A 24,343-nucleotide genomic window follows, 5' to 3' on the forward strand; every position below is an offset into this window, starting at 1 on the left:
CATTTGGCTTCAAAACAACTCTGTCTTGTAATATTACATTATCATTTCATAGCATGGTGAATGTGTAAGCTACAAGTTGTCCACAAGAGTGTTTTGGAGTCATTTGATGGTGTATTTGATTAGTTTTGAGGGAGAGAGGGACCTGTACCGTTCACCTCCATTTCAGCGGGCAGCTCTGCCCCACCGATCTCAGAACAGCATGCACTGACAATTAAAGGTAATGTAGCTACTCATATGACTATAGGGATTACGGCAATAGGCGAATTTGCCAAAATGTCGAACTATCCCTTTAAGATCACTTGCTAAAGTCACTATTGCTTAAGAATTGGTAAAATGTATCTGAGCTTATGAAGAAGAAGAAATCTCTTAAACATGCAACCTTGTCAGCAGAAAAATGTACAGAGTCAAATTGGTCAATGAGTCTTTTGCCAGCGTGACGGCCAGTCCTTCTCGATCCAGCTCTGCAGCAGTCGCAACACATCAATGCGCTGGTAGATGCGGCAAAGTTCAGTGAGCTCAGTGACTGTCTTCTGGTTGTAGCGCAGCAGGAACTCCTGGGTTGGGCTGTGGTACAAGGAGCCCTGGGTCCGGTGCTCCAGCAGGGTCAGTTCATCGTAGCTCATCCCCCAGCGACTTGCAAAGTTCTTCCAGTTTTTGATGGTGCAGTGGTTTGGGTCCAGCTTGAGCCGCAGTAAGTCCAGGAGATCTTTGTCATTCATGAGGTCACTGATCTTGGGAGGAGGTGCTGGGCAGCAGCACTTCTCACAGGGACTCTTTAGTAACTGCAGTTCTTTGGGGTAGTCTGAGCTCGGAGATGGACAAAGAAGATGGAGTTAGCTCAAGAGAATGTGTTCATTGCAAATTACATAGTATTGACAGTAATTTTAAAAGGGAATAAATATCTCAACTAAAGTTTAATTAATTTCTTAATTAATTTATTCAGTTACTTTCACTATCTGCCGCCTAATAGCCATTAGACACTTAGGCCATATTGGGTGTCCCTGTCACTTAGTGGTCTAAGGCACATGCTAACTCCCTCCTCTCCCCATGTCTCCCATCTGCCTCTATTGTCAACTATTAAGGAGATAGTTGAGGTGGGGTTGTATGAGGCACTCCATAGCCAGTGTATTACCTTCAGTACATGGCAGCTGAATCTACTCAGAATGGCGGGGCCCGATTACGGGGGTACTAACGGTCTAGAGTCAATGACAGTACAAACTGTCCACAGTGTCCCTCTGATGCTGTTTGCTGCAAAAGAGAAGAACCCCTTGGCAGTGGTGGGAGCTTGTCTTTTCTCTGCAGGATTTTATTTTTTGCAATATTATTGCAAAAAAGAATATTCAACTGAACGACAAACATGCATGATCAAAAAAGCAGATTGGGCCCCTTTGGAACTGGAAAGATTCGTGGGTCCAGGGCAGCCGCACCCTCTGTTCCCATTCGCTTTGCTATATATGGGACAGGGACATAAAGGCGGTGGGAGCGCTGACACAGAAGCTCAGCAATTTCCTGCTGTGGATGGGACTTAGCAGAAAAACGAGAGTGAAATGGGTAGGAATATGGAAGTTCTACGATTCTCAAAATGTAGTGCAAAAGGAAAGGGCTGTCTGGCAGCAAAGTAAAACAGTGAAAATATTGTCAATATAGCATCTACATGGACCACTTTTATTAAGGCTTAAAGTTATGCATAATTAAGGGCAGGGTCACTCTGAGTGGCAGGCTGCTGATAGCGTCCTCGGTTTCTCAGTCAGATCCATACCTCGCTCCTCCAAAGCTCCACCCTCTTGTTCAGATATGGTCACTTCTGACTCCAAAAAACCAAGATGGCGATGGTTGAAATGCGCGGCTTCAAAATGGGATGCCACAAACCAATTGATGACATCATGGTAGCTACGTCTATTATTTTTTACAGTCTATATTATTGCCCACACTTTTTTTTTCTACCTAAAATGTTGCTGTTATTGCACATCTTTCACATCATTGTTTTCAATTTGAATGCCTGGCAGACGTGCTTAAACACCAAAGGGACACCAGAGTGGCGTGCACGCATTCCTGAGCACTATGTACTGTGACAAGGACTTTCCCTTCATCCTTAAACATCAGTCTGTGATAAATATGAAGAAGAAGTTAATCATTTTAGCACAGGACTACCCAGAGCTTTACATTTACATCAAAATTCCTTGTCTCAAGGAGGTTGATGATACTGTGGAAATTTTTGGCAATATTTCAGGTTAACAATTCACCAAAAATTGACACAATTTTTATCTGGAGTGATTCAGTCATGATTTTCATATCGATATAACAATTGATATACCTGGTGAAGTAGATATTGGGCAGGTGCAATCTTCGACATCTTGAACTGGCTACAACACAGAGAAACACAAATGATTACTATTTGTGACATCACATCCTGTATAATGTTCATTTTCTGAACAAAAAATTTGAAGACATCAGAAACAGTCACCATTGTCTTCTCACACTTTACCTTCTGCACTACAGAAAAATCATTGGTTGCTGGTTGTTAGAGTAACACATTCTGCAGCTTGGGAGATTTTCAACTGTGGTTTATTTGTTACATTAAACACACAAACATCTAAGGTCATTCAGTGGATGAATCAGCTGTTTTTCCATGTTGAGGTCATGTTCATTTTACTACCTACAGTAGTAAGCTGTTATTGCATTATATTGATTTTTAAACTTAAGCTGTGCCTTTCTCTAGTTTTTTCAAAAGTTTGGTTGTGGCAGGTGCATGTCTCCTCTTACAAATGTTATGTGCCTCTCATTGTGAACATGATGCGTTTTCACTGGCTTCTGCAAGTTAAACATATCTCAACAAAAGTCACGTTGCACACTACTGTACATCAATGCCAGACACAGAATCAAGACACTGCGTCTGGGGGATTTATACATTTTATCACTGATGACTGGAATAATTAAATTCCCCTCTCAATTCCAATTGCTAATCTTTCCTATATGTTTATTTTCACCAATGCTGTTTTTTCTAAAGCTGCATGATGGAGAATCATGTTACCACTGTCTCTTCCTTCTGTGTCTCTGCTCTGTTATTAGCAAAACTCACAGCTGCACCTCCAGCTCAGTCGGTGGGACAAAACCACATCCTGTATGCTCACAGCCTAAAATAGAAAGCACTCACAGAGTATGTAGTTACCACAGCCAAGGTAGAATACAATTCTCTATATTTGTTTTAAAGCTGGGGTAGGCAGTTTTCTGAAAAAACAAAAACAAAAACAAAAACAACAGAATTTGAAAATACAGCCCTCCTTCTCAGGCCCGCCCACAAAATCCAATAAACAAGCCCTTCCCAAAACTGCTTTACTCATGTGTGTGCTCTCTCCCTCCTAGTTTAGATCAGTAAATTTCTCAGGCCAGGCAGCCAGCTACCTGCATTTTTTTTCTCTTTCTTCCAAGTCGAGATATGATGTGCCTGGTACCCTGGGTGTTTTGGTTGTTTATGTTCTGGGAAGCCTTGTCAACTTCTGCCTGTTACTTGCATTGTCTGTTTTCAAAATACACTTCCACGGAGTAAAAAGCTAATGTTAGGCTATAAACAAAATACACTACAGTCGCATGACGAAACATCTGGCGCAGTGCAGCGTGATGACGTTCTGTAGTCTCATTTGGCCATTTGTTAGCAACCTCCATTTTTAACCCTCTGCAGTCCACAGCCGCGCCGGCGCATCAAAATCACGTGACTGATTTGAGACGATGTAGCAGCAACACGCAGTCTCGCTGAGTCCCCGTTTCATTTTGTGTGGAAAGTGCAAACTTCAAACTTTGTACCACTTGTACCACAAATCGTCTTGATAGGCCATATAAAACCGGACTTATGATAAATAATAAACGCCATGATTTTCCTGAATACTGTTGTCAGGTTTGATCCGCGTTTGGTGCAGGAAGAAACGGTAAAAACGGGCTGTTCGGCCTGACGAAGGTGCTGAAGGCAACAACAACAGCAAAAAAAAAAACAAAAACGACACCCCCTTTCCTATTGGTTGAAAAATGCACCACGTCAACCAATCACAAAATTGTATGACAACACACATCATTTGTTGCTGGGGGAGAGGGGAAAGTTGTAGGAGTGACGGTAGCGAGAGAGACAGCGATCGCGATCATAGATAGAGTTGGGATTTGTGACATTTAGCGTGCTTGGAGTGTATAGTTAGTGTGTGGTGTAGTGTGTTTTGGAAGAGGAGAGAGGAAAATGAGCCTCCGACGACCGCACCTGTAGTGTGCTGTGGTGGACAGGAACTGTTTTTCAGAGTGGCACAAATAATTTGTGTGGCATCTGATTGTTTTGTGAATAGTTGTTCAAAAAACGCCTGAGGCATTGCTTGCATTTTAATGTATATAGTCAACGTTGTTGTTTGCTAAATTAGGACAAATGTTTTTTAAGTTTACAATTTATATTTCTATTCTAAGTTACAAAAATGGTTTGTTAGACATGTGTGTGGTTTTCACAGTAAAAAATCAAACTTTTTCCTAGTTGGATTTTATGTTTTTTTTGTGTGAATTTAGGTCCAGTGTGTTAATACAGTATGTCAAAATGAAAAAATAACTGTAAAGTCACACAGGTGAGGTTGTGCTGAAAAGACTGATACCAAACAAGGCAAGGTAAACAGTTTTTTAAGGTGAAATTTAAAGGTAAAATGAAAAGTAGTCAAAAACGGCCAATTATCCCCTAGACCCCAAGACATATAGAAGGTTCAAAATTCACAGTGAGGTATATACTGATGTATTTTATGTCACAGAAAAAAGTGTGAAAATCCCTCAAGCTTGTGTTAACCACAGACCTTATTTGAGGCTCATAACCAAAAACTTTAAATGCTCTAAATGCTAACTCATTTCTGGGTTTTAGTACTAATTCCTGGTGGACTCTATTGGCCTATGCAAATGCGCTGTTGTGAGCATTTCTACTGTACTTGTGTGGTGGTGTGTCTGTGTCACTCTGCAGTTACATCTCCAAAACACTAGTCAGCAGTGGGGTTTTAGTGAAGTGCTGTTAAGTCTTATTAACACACCTAAAACACACTTTAAACATGGCTTAATAAAGACAATCTTAAATGTAATTACATAAATCAGCTTCATTCTAACTCACCCAGTTCACAGGCAAAGCATTTTTCTTTTGCTGGATGATTATTAGCACAAGCCTGTCACATTTCCCATTGCATAAATTAGCCTAGCTGCTAGTGGAGTTTTCCACAACTCATATGAAGCCAGGAACACATTTTACATTGGTAACATTATAAAATTAGGTGCCATTAAAAGTCACAAGGTTCACCACCAAAACCATTGCTTAAACTAGACAATTTTCCCACACAAATACAACATACTATGTTATTAGCAAAAGCCTATAACATTTTAAATTATACAAATTAGCCTAGTGGCTAGTGGACTTTCCTCTACTCATAAGCTAAAATGCTATTTTGTGGGGGCTTTATTGTCTCCACAACTGATTGTATTTTATCTGTGGAAAAAAAGTTAATAAAAGCTTTGCTTCTATGGAGGGAAATGGTTTTCAGCTTAAAAAACCCCCCAGAAGGTCTGCTTCGTAGCAACGTGTTTTTACATTTCTGAGGATGTGCGCGTCAAGCAATAGCATAATTCGATGCAGCAGTATAAACCCAACCTTAGGGATGTGCGTGCACATCTGCATTTGCCAATAGAAACATTCTCTCTTTGAAATGACCAAATGATGATTGGCTAAAGTCTCCCGATTTAGATTTTCTTAAGCCTGAAAACAGAATTGAGAGGAGATGCAGAGGTCTTGTTATCTCTTAGACCACTTGAATTATAATACGATTTAAGGTTATTATGGGGTTTTTGCCCCCAAAAAACAAAAACTGCCTATCCCAGCTTTAATGATAGAAAAAAAGGTGAATATGCATTTAGATCCAGATCTGTATGAAGATACACATGGTCATGATGGTAATTGCTGTTTGGTTGATGGTGGTTATATACAGTGTTGGGACGTAGCTAGTAGTAACTAGTTACATGTAACTACTTACATGCATCTAGTTACATGTAATACAATCACAGAAGAAACGTAATTGTAATCACTTACTTTAACTGAGAAAAAATACTTCATTAAATCACAGTTATGAATCAAAATGTTTGTGATTACAAAGGGGTTACTTTCAATTTATTCTTTTTGATAAAAAGATTACATTAAAAAATAACATTCATTTTGTTGCTTTGCATCTTTTCACCGGCGGGAATGTCTTCTTTTCACAGAGCCTTTTTTCAGACAGTTTTCAGCTTTATTGCCCAGTTTAAAGTTAGAAATGTAGCCTGCTGAAAATTTAATTAATTACATTACTTTGATGAAGTAATTAAAATAGTGACATTACTTATTACATGTTGACAGGGTTACTTCTAATCTGTAATGTATTGTATATATATATTTCAAAAGTAACCTTCCCAGGGCGTCGGTGGCTTAGTGGATGGAGCAGGTGCCCCATGTACAAGGCAGTTTCCGCAGCGGCCCGGGTTCGACTTCTGCCTGTGGCCCTTTGCTGCATGTCATTACCCCTCTCTCTTTCCCCCCCTTCATGCTTAACTGTCCTATCTATAAAGGCAAAAATGCCCCCCCAAAAAAATATATCTTTAAAAGTAACCTTCCCAACACTGGTCATACATTTGGAAAATACCCCAATTTATTATTTAATGCATGATGACGTTTCAGGCTGACCTCCTCCTTTGTGTACTAATTGTTAAAAATAGATACATACTGATTGATTTTTGGCATACTTTTACACCTAATCATTTTATATAAGGTTTTTTTAGGACAAGTTTCTGTAGGCATAAAACTTCTGTGCATCAAGTAATATTTTCTGGGTGACTATATTTTCATATCAAACAACTACTTAAAAACTTGTTCAAATACTCTGTAAATCAACTTGGGGAAGACCGGATTAGGTTTGTTGGAGAATTAATGCATTGTCATAAAATAAAGTAAACTAAAGTAGATCATAAAAGTCTCTGCACTAAAAAAATGTCATCAGTTCTTTTTTGTCTGAAGTCCTAAACTGCTCACAGACCGCTGATCCTAACGCCGCGCTCACTGTTGCTGAAGACGTCTATCAGGGTAACCATAAGCATGTCATGCCTGACTTCAATCAACATACTGACTGCGCCACAAGGGTAATACAGATGCTAGATCAGTGTTACACGCCACAGAGCGGAATCCCTTCCTTCGATCAGCAAGGGTAACGACACAGCCACTCTGCAGAGATCAAAGTATATAAACAAACTACAGCGCATATCCCCAGTGATGTCAGAGGTCAATCAGAGGCCACCCTGCAGACTGCACTACATGATGCAGCCTGGAGCAAGTTCCAGGTCACCACTACCAACATCACTGATGACATAAATTAACTCACTGAGTCTGTGGTAGATTTAATCTGTAAAACTACAGAAGCAGCTGCACCAGAAACTACAGTTAAATCATTCCACAATCAGAAACAATGGATTACCAGGACCATCGAGGATGCTATAAACACACACATTGCAGTTTACAAATTAGGACTGCAGTCTGGAAACATGGACAATTATAAAGCAGCAGCTTACAATGTAAAAAGAGTCAAAAAAGGACTAAAGTACAATGCACAAGTTGAAGGAGCTGATGGGATTGTGTTTTATTGGAGTTGTCCTTGTATGTACTCCATTACCCTCTGAAACTAAGAAAACCTCGCTCTAAAAGTCAGCCATGGCTGAATAGTGAAACCTGTGCTTTCAGGCTATTGTGTCGAAAGGCAGAACGTAAATGGAAAAGACAGACTTCAAGTCTCACTTGACATACTGTGAGGCACCCTGGCAAACTATCAGCAATCTGTCAGAGCTGCAAGGGCAAAATATTTTGCCACCATCATTTCCAGAAACTCTAATAGTCCCAAAGCTTTGTTTCACACAATAAATCTGGTATTCAACCCAGTTGCTGCTACCTGTCCTGTCCCAACCACAGCCATTTGTGAGGATTTTTTTTTAACTTTCTCTCTTCAAAAATGAATCATACTGTATACAATCTAATTTTTCATTGCCTGCCATTGCCTGGTGTCTATCTGTTCTGCCTTCTTTACTGACTTTCAGACTGTCTCTCCGTCCAACATTTATGATATAATCTCTCACACAAAGTCCATGACCTACGCCTTGGACATTGTTCCTACATACAAAGACGTGTTGGAGACTGTAGGTCCCACAGTCTCCCTTATTATAAATAGCAGTCTTACAAATGGAATCCTGTTTTCAATATATATAAAGTCCAACCTCTAATTAAAAAGCTGAACCTTGAGAAATCTGTACACAATTTTCGTCCCATCTCCAAGTTTCCATTCCTGCCCAAAGTACTGGTGTAAACTGTCTACTCACAGCTTCTGTCTTATCTAGCTAATAACAATATCATGGAGAAATTCCAGTCAGGTTTTAGAGCTTGTTACAGCACAGAATCTGCCCTTCTCAAAGTGTCAAATGACCTACTGCTGTCCTTAGATAGTGATAAACTTTAATTCTATTAGACCTCAGTGCGGCCTTTGACACTGTTGATCACTGTATTTTATTAAATCATCTTAAAGAACTGGTTGGCATCCAGCCCTCAAGTACTTTGCCTCCTATTTTTTGGACAGGTCTCTTTCTGTTAAGATTGGTGGCCTCTCCTCTTCTTCCTCCAGTATCACTTGTGGTGCACCTCAAGGTTCTATCTTAGGGCCTACTTTATTTGCACTGTACATGCTTCAAATATGTTCCATTTTCAGCCAGCACAATGTCTCCTTTCACTGTTTTGCTGATGAAACACAAATTTACGTTCCGTTAAACCAAGGGGACTCCAGCTCCATCACATCCCCCCTTAACTACCTCCAAGATGTGAAATCCTGGATGTCAAAAAACCGTCTTCAGTTAAATGATAACAAAATAGAAGTTATTGTTTTTGATCCCCCCAAAACCACAGACAGCATAGTCAGCCACTTGGGGCCACTCACATCATAAATTCATACCCATACAAGGAATCTTGGTAATTTTTGACTCTGCTCTCATATTTGACAAACAATTCAACTCTGCAAGGCTGTTATTTTCAACTAAGAAACACTGCAAAACTCAAGTCCATTGTCTCTCACAATGACATGAAAACTGTAACCACTGCATTTATCTCCTTAAGCCTTGACTATTGCAATTCTCTGTGCCAGTCATCTTTGTCTCACCTGCAGCTGGTGCAGAATGCTGCAGCGAGACTCCTCACTGGTGCCAGAAAAAGAGACAGCATTACACCAGTGCTAGCATCCCTGCACTGGCTACCTATCAAGTACAGGGTTGATTTTAAGGTTCTTTTATTTGTTTTCAAAGCCATACATGGGCTAGCACCCCAGTATATTGCTGAACTTCTCTGCCCCTACTCCAACTCCCAACCTCTTAGATCCTCAGAACAACTTCTTTTAACTGTCCCGCGATTGAGGCTGGTAAGGGAGATCGTGCCTTTGTGGTACCTGCTCCCAAGCTTTGGAATAGCCTTCCCCTCTCAATCAAATCCTCCCCCTCCATTGACATTTTAAGACAAATCTTAAAATGTACATGTTTTTAATGGCCTTTGGTTGAAGTGGTTTTACTAATTTAGAATTTTATAATCTTTTTATGTATGTAATTGTTCTTAGCGGTGTTATTCTGTTTTATATTTGTGTACATTTTATATTGCTATATATCTGTGTGTCATTCTTTTAGTTTGTATAGCACTTTGGTCAACTGCAGTTGTTTTTGAATGTGCTATATAAATAAATTTGATTTGATTTGATGATTTCATGTGACAAATAAAGGATTGATTGATTGATTGATTGATTGATTGATTGATGATTCAAACAAAGGTTGTGCATGAACACATGTATCAAAGGTGGTAATACTGACCTGTCTTATTCTGTTTGAGGAGGGACACAGGCATCCAGAGGGCATGGAGCTCAGGTGGAGTGTCACAGCATCTGGTGGAGACACATAACTGACATGTGTATTGTGACAAAAACACGGCAGGAATGCAATCATCACTGACAACCATGCTTGAAAATCTTGAACAACAGAAGACAATTTAAAGTGTACTGTAAATTCTCAAATAGTGTCACTAGTGTCAAGTTTTATTTGTTGCTTACTCAACCTATCTCCCATTAAAAAGTGAAATGAAATAGATATAGATAGATAGATAGATAGATATAGACAGATAGATAGATAGATAGATAGATAGATAGATAGGTGTACTGATGGAATTACTATTGTAAAAACACACGAACAGGCAATTCACCATCTCTCTTTATTTCATTTGATTGCACTGGCCACTCTGCCTCTTTTTGAGAATGTGCAGTGTGGATGAATGCTACAGAAATAGTACATCTATACACACGTATGCTTTGTAAAATGGATCATTGTGGTTTGACTTCCTTATTTACCGTTAGGATCCGTCACCTGCACTGGATAATTGGCCTCCAGGGACTGTGGGAGAGACAAGGACAGATAAGATACTATCAGAGAGAAAAATATAGCCACATGTGGCAGTCACAGGTTAAAGCTGTTTCTTGATCAACAGAAAAAAGCAGGTCAACTGTAAAATCAAAGCCACAAGTAGCAGCAAGTGGGTTTAGACCTTCACATAACTGAGCAAAGTCAGTTACGTATGCAGCATTGTAATAACTGGAAACTCAGTACATTTACATGACATTCGAGAAAATTGATTCATTGCGTTAGTTCGACTTAAACTGAACTTTTAAAATAAATTTGACTGTGTTAGTCCAACTGAAATCATACTAAATTGAATATCTCAAAGTCATACTAACACACCCAGATAATGTGATTGGAGTCTTATTACTCCTGCATGTATACAGTCAATCGAACCCAAACTGGCTCAGGCGCTCTGCGTGTGCTCCACAGTTTCCACCCCGGGCTTTGACCCAGAAGTCGAAAAGTATTAAATAGGTAACAGAGGAAGAAGCCGGTAACAACAGGGTGAGGGAGGCAGGCAGTTGACTTGAAATTATAGCAACTTCCGACCAATTTCAAATTTACGATTCCTCTCTAAAATAATTGAAAGATCAGTTGCAGCTCAGGTCCACACTCACCTTAGTCACAACAATCTGTTTGAATGATTTCAGTCTGGTTTTCGCTCCTTTCACAGTACTGAGACAGCTCTGGTAAAAATCACTAATGATCTCCTAATGGCAGCTGACTCTGGGCTTTTAACATCCTCCTTAGCTACCATTGGTATCACTGGCACTGTTCTAAACTGGTTTAAATCATATCTCTCTGGCTGCACTCATTTTGTTCAAATCAGAAATTTCAGATCTGACTCTTTTCCAGTTACTAGTGGTGTTCCTCGGGGCTCTGTCCTAGGTCCCCTTTTATTTATTGTCTACCTTCTACCTCTTGGCCATATCTTCACAAAATTTGGTATTCAAAATGTTATGCTGATGACACCCAGCTCTATCTATCCACTAGGCAGACTTCCATTCACCCCCCAAAATCCCTTTCTGACTGCTTATTGGATATTAATTCTTGACTTTCAAACAACTTCCTCAACCTTAACAAAAACTTAAACAAAACTAAGGTTCTCCTTGTGGGTACTAAATCTACTCTGGCTAAACCACACAGTTTCACTCTAACCATTTATAACTCCAAAGTCCGTCCATGCCCTCAGGTTAAGAGTCTGGGTGTGATCCTGTACAGTACATTGTCCTTTGAGGCCCACATCAACAATGTTACTCAATCTGCATACTTTCATCTATGAAACATTAACTGTCTTTGCCCATCACTTCCACCTCAGAGTGCTGCTATCCTTGCTCATTCTTTGGTTACTTCTCGTATTGACTATTGCAGTTCTGTCCTATTGGACCTATGGTCTTCCTCTCAAATGTCTTCATAAACTCCAATTGGTCCAGAATTCAGCAGCCCCTTTCATTACCAGAACCCCCTCCATAGATCATATCACTTCTGTTCTGCAGCAGCTTCACTGGCTTCCTGTTAAATATCACATCAATTTTAAGATTCTGCTTCTGACCTTTAAGGCCCTTCATAATCAAGCCCCTCCCTACCTGTCTGAACTCCTCCATATCTACACACCCTATAGTACTCTTAGATCCTCTTCTGCACTCTAACTCACATCACCATCTGCCCGCCTGACTACTATGGGCTCTAGAGCCTTAAGCTGTTCTGCCACCCGCCTCTGGAACTCTCCCCCCTACAACATTTGCAATATTGACTCCCTTTCCACTTTCAAACCCCCGCAAACACATCTTTTCAAGCTGGCATACTCAGTCTGATTTAATGGTGACACACATATTGATGATGATGATTTTATTATGATGATTATATATCTAATATTTATAATTGTGATTTTTGTCTAGTCATTTTATTAACTTTTATTGTATATTACTGAATTGTTTGATTTTACTATCTATGGATACATTGCTACTTGTTTTTTTACTGTGTCTTGTAAGGTGTCCTTGAGTGTTCTGAAAAGCGCCTATTAATAAAATGCAGTATTATTATTATTATTATTATTATTATTATTATTATTATTATCCAGAGCTGTACATTTTTTTTTTCAAATGTACAGAGCTGTAAAACTGTCCACCATGGTACCAGTTTGCTACCAGCTAACCATAGCTAACTTGCATGTCGATTGTTTGGTCTGTGATGTAATACATCAGTCTTAAAAAGGTCCAATACTTACAAGCTGAAAGGGGGCATATTGCCACCTATCATAGTGGAGTCTGACCTACTTCGGTGAATAAATTGATTCCTCTCCCGTGCTTGTATACTGGGACAAGAATAGTAGTCCAATTACATGACCTAGTCGAGCTATTACCGTAGCTTCACTTAACTGTGCATGTAAACATACTGAGTGAGTTATGGCCAATTTACTGTTGAGCCTTGCCCTTTGCAATAGTTTTTGATTTATAGCGGCCATGTTTTTTGACCACTCTTGCAGGGGTGTGTCTAGGTAGAGGCCTGGGATGGCATAGGCCAGCTCTGAAATCTGATTAGCCACCTCAGGTGCCACCCTATTATGATTTGCTATTGCTTTAAACTGTTTGACAAGTAAAATGAATTTTCATTTACAGGCGCAATTCAGTCTTAAACCTGAGAGGCAATAATGTGTCAGAGTCATGTCTAGCCTGCCAAAAAGCCACAGAAGATGAAGAAGATCTGTTTTGATTTGGAGTGGAGCCACAGAGCAGAGCTAACTATTGGAGTGGTGTAGGGTTGCACCGGTGTGGGATTTTCATGGTGTGATAACCATCTCAGACAATATCACAGTTTCACGGACTAAGTGGATACATGCAGCAATAATTTGATTTTCAATCGAATTATCTAGGAGTGTTAGTCGAGCTACGGATAGTCCAATTTCAGTTAGACTAAGCTGTTTACATGCATTTAAAAATCCGGTTTCAGTAGGACTAAGCCAATAATTATAGCAAATAATAATATGCCCAAGTGTCAGGCAGTGTTTCAAATTTGGTACTGATAAAGTCAAAATAGTCCTGTACTGCGTTGGGTAACACGCAAAATGCTGTTTAATGGGTAAAATATGTATACATATAAATTCACGGTTGCAGGTATGGGTAAAAATTAGCTTCAAGTTGGCAGGCAGCGGATCAGAACAATCTTTTTTTTTAGAATAAAACAAATGAAACAGATATGCAGTATACCGTAAAACTTCAATGAAAAGTCTAGTCCCAATTAAAAGCCCAGTCCCTTTAACTAGTCCAGTGTGGCTACATATTTTGACGAATAATTGCCTGCCTCAATTAGACACCTGGTCTGGTTGCTAAGCAGTTTTCATAGAAGTTCTTTGGATGTATAAAACAGGATTACCCTGTAAATAATTCATATTCCTTAAGTCCGTAAGGGTCCTTAGATCAAAAGAATCAAAAGGGTTTTTCAAAATTTTTCAAAATTCATCCAAGTTATGAGTATTTTGTTTAACAGGATAAAGTGGTGTTGTGTCAGCATGCTGAGTGCTGTTATCCATACCGTAAAGTGCTCTGTGATGTGTTGTCTGGTGGAGCTAGGTCAAATAAGTAATTCATAATTAATATGCTATCTGAAGCCTAATTTTTATACAAGTAATATTCATACTGGTTTATAAACAATTTGATTGTATTTCCCATCTTTGCTGAGCAACCGTTTTGCGTGAAGGGAATGAAAGGCCTGTGCCATATAAATGCTTGTCCCAAATATAGAGCCACTGATTTCAGAGATTTAAAAAAACAATAGTCTGGGCTATTACTTGAAGTTTTATGGTATGCAGCATTTCAATAAATGGACACTCAAAGTCTTGTTATTTGCTCCCTTTTTTATCAGATGTGAATAAAACTTGGGTGGTTGTGGATGTTAACACTGGGTTTAATCAGGATTGCTCCCAGACGATGTAAGTTTTTATTCTATTTCCTTCACCCTGCCCTTTGTAGAGACTTTTCGATTGGTGGTGGCCATGGTTTTTGACAGATCTTGCTCATTTATAGTAGGATTTTGTATCTCAGTCCCACAATGCTGTAAGAGTGCTGATAGAGTAAAGATCCAAAAAAGTCTATTCATATTAGTGGCTTTTTGACATTATGCAAATTAGCAAAGAATTCATCATGGTGGCCTTGATTGTCCAATAGGCTTTTTTTGTAGAGCACATTAAGTTGTGGCCTGTCAAAGTTTTCACTTTTTTAATCCCTTCAGGCTTATTATTTTTCTTTTTTTTCAACCCAAGTCCCTATGGACTGAGCTCCTTGTTATCATTATTATTATTATTATTATTATTATTATTATTATTATTATTATTATTATTATCATCATTCTTATTTTTATTTTTATAAAACAGCACAAACTCAGTGGGGTTCTACCCCTTCAGGGCTTGAACCCCTAATAAAAAAGCTAATGAGAGAAAAATGAAAAACAAAAGTGTGTCTCCTCTGTTGACCCTCCTCCTGGGATCATTATAAAACTGGGGCAGCGTTCAAAATGTAGTCAGTAACTGTGGAAGAAAATGACTCTGTTGTGTGCAAAAACAGGGAACGGCCTGCTACAACCTGTTCTTCAATGAGCCCCCAGGCAGTAAGAATCACAGCACAGTGGGTTCAGTTATGGTACATTTCCTAGCAGATTACTGTAAGACTCTGCTTTCTGAGAAAGAAAACAGAATACAAAACAAACTGGGTAGAAGACAAGACAAGACAACCAGACAGTTGAACAAACAAAAAGAATATAGAATAGTGCTTACAAATTCTGCCACAAAGCTGGTGGTGTCTGTGTCCTCCACAGGTTCAGAGCTGGTTATGTCTGTTACAAAAAAAAGAGGAAGATGCTTCAGTAGTGTGCCTGTATGCCGTCACCTCTACTCATTTCATCCGCTTCCTGAATATCACAAAACTATTAACTGTAGTGATGCAAAGAAAAGCCACATCCTCCTGCCTCCTCCAGTATATTCTGGTGTGTGAGTATGACATAGTTTAAAAATGTTAATGTAGGCAGTAAAACTGGGTAGTAATAACACAGCATGGTCATTTCAAGATAGTACTTTATTTTATCACCCTATTTTCATTTTAGCTGCACTACTCTTGCCAAATAAAAAAAATAAAAAAGTGCTAAGTGTGAGTTTAGTTGTGTTTACCCTCCACTCTATTCCTGATAAAAGCAATCCAGCTTTCAGTGCAGGAAAGCTTCTCAGAAACAATGAAATTACTGTTCAGTATCAACATGGAAAACTCTTACATCAAATGCCTTCCGCACTGAAAAGGAATATTTCTAACAAGCACATTCACGGATGAGTTGGGAGAGCAGCACAAAGGCAGCTTTTCAGCTCCAGAAAATACCTGAACAGGGCTATGTGGGCCTTCATCAGTCCACGTCACTGTAAAGCCATTGTATCCCAAGGGCTCCACATAAAGAACTCATCTGGCCTTTCTTGGGTTACACTATGACAATGTCACCTTATTTTGCATTGGAAACTAGTATTAGAATTGAGTGACCAAGTATAAACAGGCATGTTTTCTCCATGCAGCTTTCAGGTGTTGTTCGCTTGAGAGAGATGTATGTATGTTTGTATGTAGGTCACACAGACTGTGGAATATGCCTGGATATCAACCCAAGACTCAGTAAACCACTAAGGCCAGCATGATTTTAAATGACACATAGTTTGGATTCTGGCATAATAGTCACATGATCATATACAGAATGACCAGTTGCATATAACAAAACTAGTCCTTCCTTTAGATTTCTTTTTCTGGTATTCTTTAAATTCCTGACCACAATTTTAACAACAAATGTCTCCAATAGAATTCTAATCTAAGGTAACATTTTGACTACTGCTGAGATGAATCAAACCTGCTTATTAAAACATTGATCCATAGCCACTCCACAGGGTATATTCAAAGTATTATTGGGGTGATGTTCTCTCTCTCTCTCTCTATCTGTATATATATATATATATATATATATATATACATATAGCCCATTTCTCATCAGATTGCCCTGGTTTCCTAGCAGCCGTTGCGGACCTTGTTGACCCGGGCAACGTCCGAGCCAGTATGACTCTATCAGGATTGTAATCATTCATGCCTGGGGAAGGCAGGTATTGCATTGGGAGTCTTGCCTAAGGAGCCTTACTGGATGATGTTCGCCCAGGCCGGGATTTGAACCCCATCCTTCCATGTGAAAGTCAGTAGCTATACATACATACATATATATATATATATATATATATATATATAGATAGATAGATAGATAGATAGATAGATACATAGGCGGATGGATGGATGAACAGATAGACAGACACACTGACAGGCCCAATGGGAAGTCTAGGTATATATCTCCAGAGTATTAATAAAGTACAGCACAGAAATATTCATGAGAGCACCAAATATGAATTAATCAGCCACTGAAAACAGCACCCAACTAGAGCACACTAGAGCATCCACTTCACTTCAACCAATCACCAACAAAATTTTATCATCTGTTCCTTGTCCCATTATCAACCTTTCCTGAAAATTTCATCAAAATCCGTTCAGAACTTTTCGAGTTATTTTGCAGACAAACAGACCAAGACCGGCGAAAACATAACCTCCTTGGCAGAGGTAACAAATGCACTATTTCCTCCTGTTTCTTTGTTGAAAACTACAATGAGCAGCTGTTTGAGTATATATTCATGACATGACATATTTTTTTGGATTGGTGTCTTCAGTATACTGATTATAGTACAGAGGAACCCATGGGCTTGGAGAGCCACAGACAGTGTATGAAAGCCACAAAGCCACTGAGAAATGGGCTAACACATGATGGGTGTTGGTATATTCATGGGATTGACATTTTGTGAACTACCTCTAATACACCTCATATGGTTATGCATCTGGGCATTATTTTTGTTCCACTGGAAAACCTTTCAGGGTGACCCAGGTAAGACTTTTACTGGGGCCGTGTTAAGCTACATCACGTGAGTGTAAAAACCTACAGTGTTGTGTAAATCATGTATTTGAGATCTGGTTTAGTCAAAAACAAAAATACATTTTAAGAAATGCACAGGTTCATCTATGTTGGAATGTCGATCATCTCCGAAGACCAGACAAAGATCTTTGTTTCAGTCAAGGAATGCAAACTTAACAAACATTCTAATCTGTTGTACAGAACAGGGGAAATACCGAGAGGTTTCTGAAGAAGTCTGCTGCATTTTCCAAAGCAGGGCTTATCTGGATTCATTACTTAAATGCAACCACATTCATAGACAGTAACTGTTCATAGTGCAGTGGTTTAAAGAACTGATAGCAGATGTTAATATTTTGAATGCCAGTTTGCAAAATGTTCTAAATACAGTAATTAAGGGGTAAAATGACAAAGGTGAGGATGAACATTATTTTTTTAAGTCTGCCACATACATGATCACTTGTCATGACAATATGTCAAAGTGGTATTTTCCAGTGTATGGTGCTGCATTTCCTGGTTGCCAGTAACTCTATAAGTCTACGTGATTTATTACGTGTACTTCAACTGTCTTGTCTTACACTGACATTATGGAATGAAACGTTTACACTTGCTTGCAGTGAGAGCACAGGAGGTGACAGCAGTGTAATCCATTAGAAGGGAAATGAAAGGTAAATCCCCATCACCACAGATCTGTACAGCAGCCCACACAACTCTACTAGGAAATGTTGGCATGTTGCACTTTCCTCCCATGTTGCTTTCAGTCTCTCTATTTCTAGAAAGCCATTATTTTTTTGTGGAATCAATAATTAATGGCTGACTAACACACTGTACAGACTTGCTTTCATTTTCCATTTTTGTTTCATCCAGCTGTGGCATTCATTCAAACCACCCTCTTTATTACTACAATAAAACCTTTGCACATAGATCTAGTTATGTTTCATACTACAAGGTTTAGTGCCAGAGATCTTTAAAGGACTGTTACCATTAGCTTTCCATTTCAGCCAGTTAACAACAACTAGACATTTTCCAAAGCACACAGTTTCAGTCAGGTTTCTGAACCAGGGGTGGTGCTAAACTGTTCTGGTATCAGAATCAACTATAATAGAAATTAATTTTTTATTCCTGTAGTGCTAGACCTCAGCACTGTCTTCTACACAGTTTATTACCACATTCTCACTGACTGGACAAAAAATTAAGGGCGGCTGATTTAAGTCCTTTTTTGTCTCTCTTCAAAGCTTCAAATTTCAAACCAAGTCTAGGTCAAAACCTTATAGATGGCTGGATTGTGGGCTAATTTGAAATGAGGACTTTTAAATTAAAAAAGGAAGGGGCAACAAAAACTCTGAGTAGCAAGTGGCACCTTGTATGGTAGCTTCGGCCACCAGTGTATGAATGTGTGTGTGAATGGGTCAATGTGACTCGTAGTGTAAAAAAACGTTTTGAGTGGTCGGATGACTAGAAAGGCACTACACAAATGCAGGTCCATTTACCATTTACACACTTTCGCCATGCATTCTGCTTACAGCACTGGCCCCTAGGGGTGGGACTCACCAGTGGATCCATAATACAATATTATCACAATACTTAAGTCACGATACAATATTATTGAGATTTTAAATATATTTGTTATATTCAATATGCTGAGTATTGTGATAAAATATATTGCAATATATTGCGATTTAGTACCTGACTTATGTATTATCTAATCTTACTATATAATGACGAGCCTGTGTGTGTGTCTGTTCCACGTTTTTCTCCTCATTGACTTGGTCAATCCATGTGAAATTTGGCACAGTGGTAGAGGGTCATGGGGGGATGCGAATAAAGCAATATTACATCAATTGGCCAAAGGGGGGCGCTATAGCAACGACTGAAATTGCAAATTTTGAATTGGTCATATCTCATAGCCTGTATGTCGTAGAGACATGAAACTTTGCACAGAAATGCCTCTCCTCATGAGGAACAAATTTGCCTCAAGAACCCATAACTTCCGCTTATATAGATTTTCCGCCATTTTGAATTTTTGGAAAAACACTTAAAATCGATCTCTTCCTAGGAAGTTTGAGCGATCTGCATGAAACTCGGTGAACATAATCTAGGGACCAATATCTAAAGTTCCCTCTTGGCAAAAGTTGGAAAACTTACTAAAACTGAGCTTCTATAAGGCAATGAATATTGCGGAGGGCGTGGCTCATCACATAAAGGTGTATAACATCTCAAGGGTTTCACCAATCACCACGCAACTTTGAAAGGATATGACCACACATAATCTGAGGGGACCCCTCCATTATTGACCTGATCAAACAAAATGGGGGCGCTAGAGAGCTAATTTCTTACCTAGGGCTAACCGCCATATCGAACTATATACTATAAACTTGGTAGATATGTAGAACAGGACGCCACAAGGTGACTGGAGAAATGGAACTGTAATTGGCAACTGGGTGGCGCTATAACAACAGAAAAATGCTTAAAAATGGCTAAAATGCGACCGATCACTGTGGCTCCGCCTGTGGCCGAATTTTTTTTTCTTCTAATTTTTGGTATGACTAAGTCATGGTATGGTATACTGTACATAATCACGGAAACTGTGTCATTCTGTCAGTCAGTCATTCTGTCTGTCCCACATTTTTCAAAAACTCTGTCTGAATACATTGCTCTTCTTAATGGGTTCAGTTGACTATTTAATCTGTAATTTCCTATGACCTGTATCCCAAACACACACCATGTGAAACTGTACGTGGGCAACTGTGCACTCAATGGATATGGACTAGTAAGATAAAGTTTTCAGTCTTCAGTGTGTTCTATCTAGTGGACTGATAAAGCAAATGATTAAATTATTCTGGTAGGCTACCTAAAGTTTAATTTGTATTTGTCATATTAATAATTTATGTGATAAAAAATTGATACTTGTGTGCACTGTGTGTCGATACAATATTGCATCACAAAATTATTGCGATACTATGTTGTATCAATTTTTTCCCCCACCCCTATTGGCCCCATTGTTGCAGTTTAGCCCAAAAATTGATACAAAAACATTTTAAAATCAGGAACAATACATGTATGGTTCACACATGCTGCATTTTTTTGTGCCCTCAAATTAATTGTTTTCAGGCGTGCTCAAACGCCAGAGCAATGTCCACTGATAATGATAGCTTGTAAAATGTCCAGTGCTGATTACTGAGAGGAGAATTTTGTCATTGTGGCAGCAACCATTGTGACATTGTAACATGCAATAGTCAATAACGTTTCAGTACATTTAAGGCCTGTGTCATACAGACACGGCTATTCTTCAAACAAACTGATGATGCGATCCTCTCTTTCCTTCATCCAAAACTGCCAATTCAACTGCAGCTGGCTAATTAGCTGGCTAGCTTGCTAATTCCACCATGTTATCATGTAACACTGGTTACAGAAAATGAGGAATGCAGTAACAAAGGACGGTCAGCGCCAGTTCATTTCGAGAGAGCGACAGCCATTGAGAAAACACCAAAAACTTATGTCATTATTCACCCCGACCAATGGTGTAACTCACTCACTCACTCACTCACTCACAGACAGACTTTCGTGTTTATCGGTTTGGCCTCGCCCCTGCAGTCCAGTTAAAAATGAACACCGTAGTGCCTCAGGCTCTTTCCTGGGTCCACTACTTTGCAGGTTTTTTATGTTACCACTGAGGGGCATAATTGGTAAACTCTGTGTCAGTTTTCATTTAGAGCAATAAAACCCAGTTCTATATAGTTGTTGATTCTGATGACCCAGACAAGAATATTGATATTGGACGATTCTGCAAACCCCAACTTACGTCTGATTCAAACATTTCTAAAGTCCTCTGTTGTCAAAATGTCATGACTTCAGTAACCTAAAAGTTCAAAGTGATTAAGGACAAAACAGTAACAATAGTTATTTGTACACAGAAGCTCAGACATAAACTTCCAGGCTGCAACTAATAAATATTACTACTGATTAATCAGTCAATTACCTTCTCTATTAATCAATGAACTGTTGGTTTGTTATAAAACAGGGCTGCATGATATCAGGAAAACATGCAATATGTGATAATGTTGATTACTGCAATGACGATATGACTCTTGATAAACAAATCGAGTATACAGTTTTAGTATCTTTCTGCTTTAGGTTCTTGCTGCTAAAATAGACCCTAGATAAAAAAAAACCTATGCACACTAAATAAAAAAACAAAGTGCAGTTATGTTAATAGGAGTCCCCAGTGTAGTAAGCACAATCACATTATCACAATGTAGCATTGTCAGGGGAAAAAAAAACACGGTTTGTCCCCTGGACAGCAAAGCACCATAATCACTGACGTGTGAATACAGCATCTGCTGTCACAGCAGACAGCAGAGTATCTGTAATAATATCCTACATATTTGTGAATTTCGCTGTATTATATGAATCTTAAAATACAAGGTTATTGTTTATCAGTGGTTCCCGGGGACCTTTGTGCTGCCCCCGTCGCATTTACCAGAACAAGGCAGCGCACCAAGTTTCAGAGAGCCAGGGATGAGAAAAGGTGGTTGGGCAGACAGGTGTCAGATCTGTAGAGCACCAGAACAAAAACACCAACACATCACGAACAGTATGATAATAACATCCAAAACACAAGTTTCACTCTCAGTGGTTTCTGTGACATGAGAAATGCTTTGTAACGGGTATGGTTTGGACCCAAAAGCAGTAGAGAGAACGGGAACAGTTGGTAATGACTTTTATTGTCACCACAGCAAACAGGGAGCGGAGCAGAATGAGCCAATTCAGTGCACAGTTTGTTCTTCGGGTAGAGTGCCCTCACACAGTCTCTGAGGCTCAAACGTGGGGGAGGGATGAGGCCGAATCCGGCCGTGAAACCGAGGGGAAGCACCAGAGCCCCCGGACCTGAACAGTTCAGTTCTCTCACAGCGTGACGTGAAGGGAAAGAGCTTACTTCAGCCGCTGATGACAGAGCGAGGAGTCGTAGCCTGAAGAACCAGCCGATCGTGCAGAGGTGCCGATAAGGAGAGAGCAGAGGAGCAGTCGGAGACAGGCGAGGGGGTCGAAGCCAGGTGAGCAGTCCGCGGAGGCAGAACACGTGGTCAGAGATGGAAGGCAGGTGAGTTTACCAGAAGGCAGGCGAGGAGAGCAGGTCGGGCACAGGCAGAAAACTCTTCTGAAGCCTCCATCTCTGCCTCCTCGTCCTCGGAGCGTGAATCGTCCTCCTCCGAGAATGACCCCTTGTCTTCCTCGTCCGCACCAGATGCCTTGGACGCAGGAGAGGACTGGGGGTCAGCGTTGGCGCCCCTTCCCACAGAGGCAATGTTGGAAGCCTGGTCAGGGTGTCAGCGATGGAACTTCCGAATGAGTCGCGCATCCAGGATCTGGCGAGCCGGGATCCATGACCTCTCCTCCGGACCGTATCCCTCCCAGTCAACGAGGTATTGAAGGCCCCTTCCATGACGATGAGAGCACAGCAGGCGATGGACCGTGAAGGCAGGCGCCCCGTCAATGATTCGGGGAGGTGGTGGTGGCTGGGAGGCAGGCAGCAATAGACTCTTCCAAAATAGCTTGACCTTCGACACGTGGAAAGTAGGGTGGATCCGCATGGTGCGGGGCAGCTTGAGCCGAACAGCCACGGGGTTGATAACCTTCAAGATGGGAAACAGCCCAATGAACTTGGGAGCCAGCTTCTTCGATTCCACCCTCAGTGGAAGATCCCAGGTCAAGAGCCACACTTTCTGGCCCACCTGGTAAGGGAGAGCCTGGGAGCGACGGCGGTTGGCGGCTGTTGAGTACCTGGCCTGAGTCAAGGTCCGGCGGCAGCGACGGATGAAGGCATCCACAGACGGGCAGGAGGCCTCCTTCTCCTGAGCAGGAAACAGGGGAGGCTGGAAGCCGGAGGCTCACTGAAAGGGGGAGAGCCCTGTGGTGGAGCTGGTAAAGGTATTGTGGGTGTATTCTACCCACAACAGCTGCTTGGACCAGGTCGAGGGGTGCTTGGAGGCCATGCAGCGGAGCGCCGTCTCCATTTCCTGGTTCAGCCTCTCGGACTGGCTGTTAGACTGGGGATGGAACCCAGAGGACAGGCTGGTGGAGGCTCCAATAAGGTAGCAGAACTCTCTCCATGAACCTTCGGTAGAAGTTGGCGAACCCCAGGAACCGTTGCAACTGCTTACGAGAATCAGGAACGGGCCAGGAGGCGACAGCGGAGACTTTGGTGGGGTCCATCTCCATGCAGTTCTGGCCAATGATGTACCCCAGGAAGGAGACGGAGGAGACGTGGAACTCGCACTTCTCTGCTTTGACAAACAGGGAGTTCTCTGGCAGGCGTTGCAAGACAGTCTGGACATGGTGTATGTGTTCCTGCTTTGACCGGGAGAAGATCAAAATGTCGTCTAGGTAGACGAACACATACTTATTGAGCATGTCCCTTAAAACGTCGTTGATGAGGACCTGGAAAACGGCCGGGGCGTTGGTGAGGCCAAATGGCATCACTAGGTACTCATAGTGTCCAGTGGGTGTGTTAAAGGCCGTCTTCAACTCGTCACCCTCACGAATCCGAACCAGATGATAGGCGTTGCGGAGGTCCAGCTTGGTGTAGGTGGTGGCCCCTTGGAGCAGCTCGAAAGGTGAGGCGATAAGGGGGGGAGGATAACCGTTCTTAACCGTGATGTCATTCAGTCCTCTGTAGTCGATGCAAGGTCTCAGGGAGCCGTCCTTCTTGTCGACAAAGAAGAACCCCGCACCGGCAGGAGATGAGGAAGGATGGATGATCCCGACAGCCAAGGCGTCGCTGATGTAAGCCTCTATGGCCTCCCTTTCAGGTGCGGAAAGGGAGTAGAGGCGACCCTTGGGAGGTGTGGTGCCAGGCAGGAGATCAATGGTGCAGACGTAGGGCCGATGGGGGGGC

The 24,343-nt window shown here is 40.8% G+C and overlaps 1 protein-coding gene across 1 annotated transcript in view; it reads right to left on the reverse strand.

Annotated features, from left to right (window-relative positions):
• Positions 1-237: 237 nt before the first annotated feature.
• Positions 238-24,343, reverse strand: part of edaradd (EDAR-associated death domain) — a 43,293-nt gene continuing 19,187 nt past the window's right edge. Inside the window, exons 2-6 of the mRNA XM_049601281.1 lie at positions 15,254-15,312; positions 10,437-10,479; positions 9,907-9,977; positions 2,315-2,363; positions 238-802 (exon numbers count right to left, since the gene is read on the reverse strand). Coding sequence (XP_049457238.1) covers positions 414-802; positions 2,315-2,363; positions 9,907-9,977; positions 10,437-10,479; positions 15,254-15,312 — 611 coding nt within the window. The 3' untranslated portion in view covers positions 238-413. The remainder of the gene's footprint in view (positions 803-2,314; positions 2,364-9,906; positions 9,978-10,436; positions 10,480-15,253; positions 15,313-24,343) is intronic.

Source organism: Epinephelus fuscoguttatus, linkage group LG16, assembly GCF_011397635.1.
Source record: "Epinephelus fuscoguttatus linkage group LG16, E.fuscoguttatus.final_Chr_v1".
NCBI classification, from domain to species: Eukaryota; Metazoa; Chordata; class Actinopteri; order Perciformes; family Serranidae; genus Epinephelus; species Epinephelus fuscoguttatus.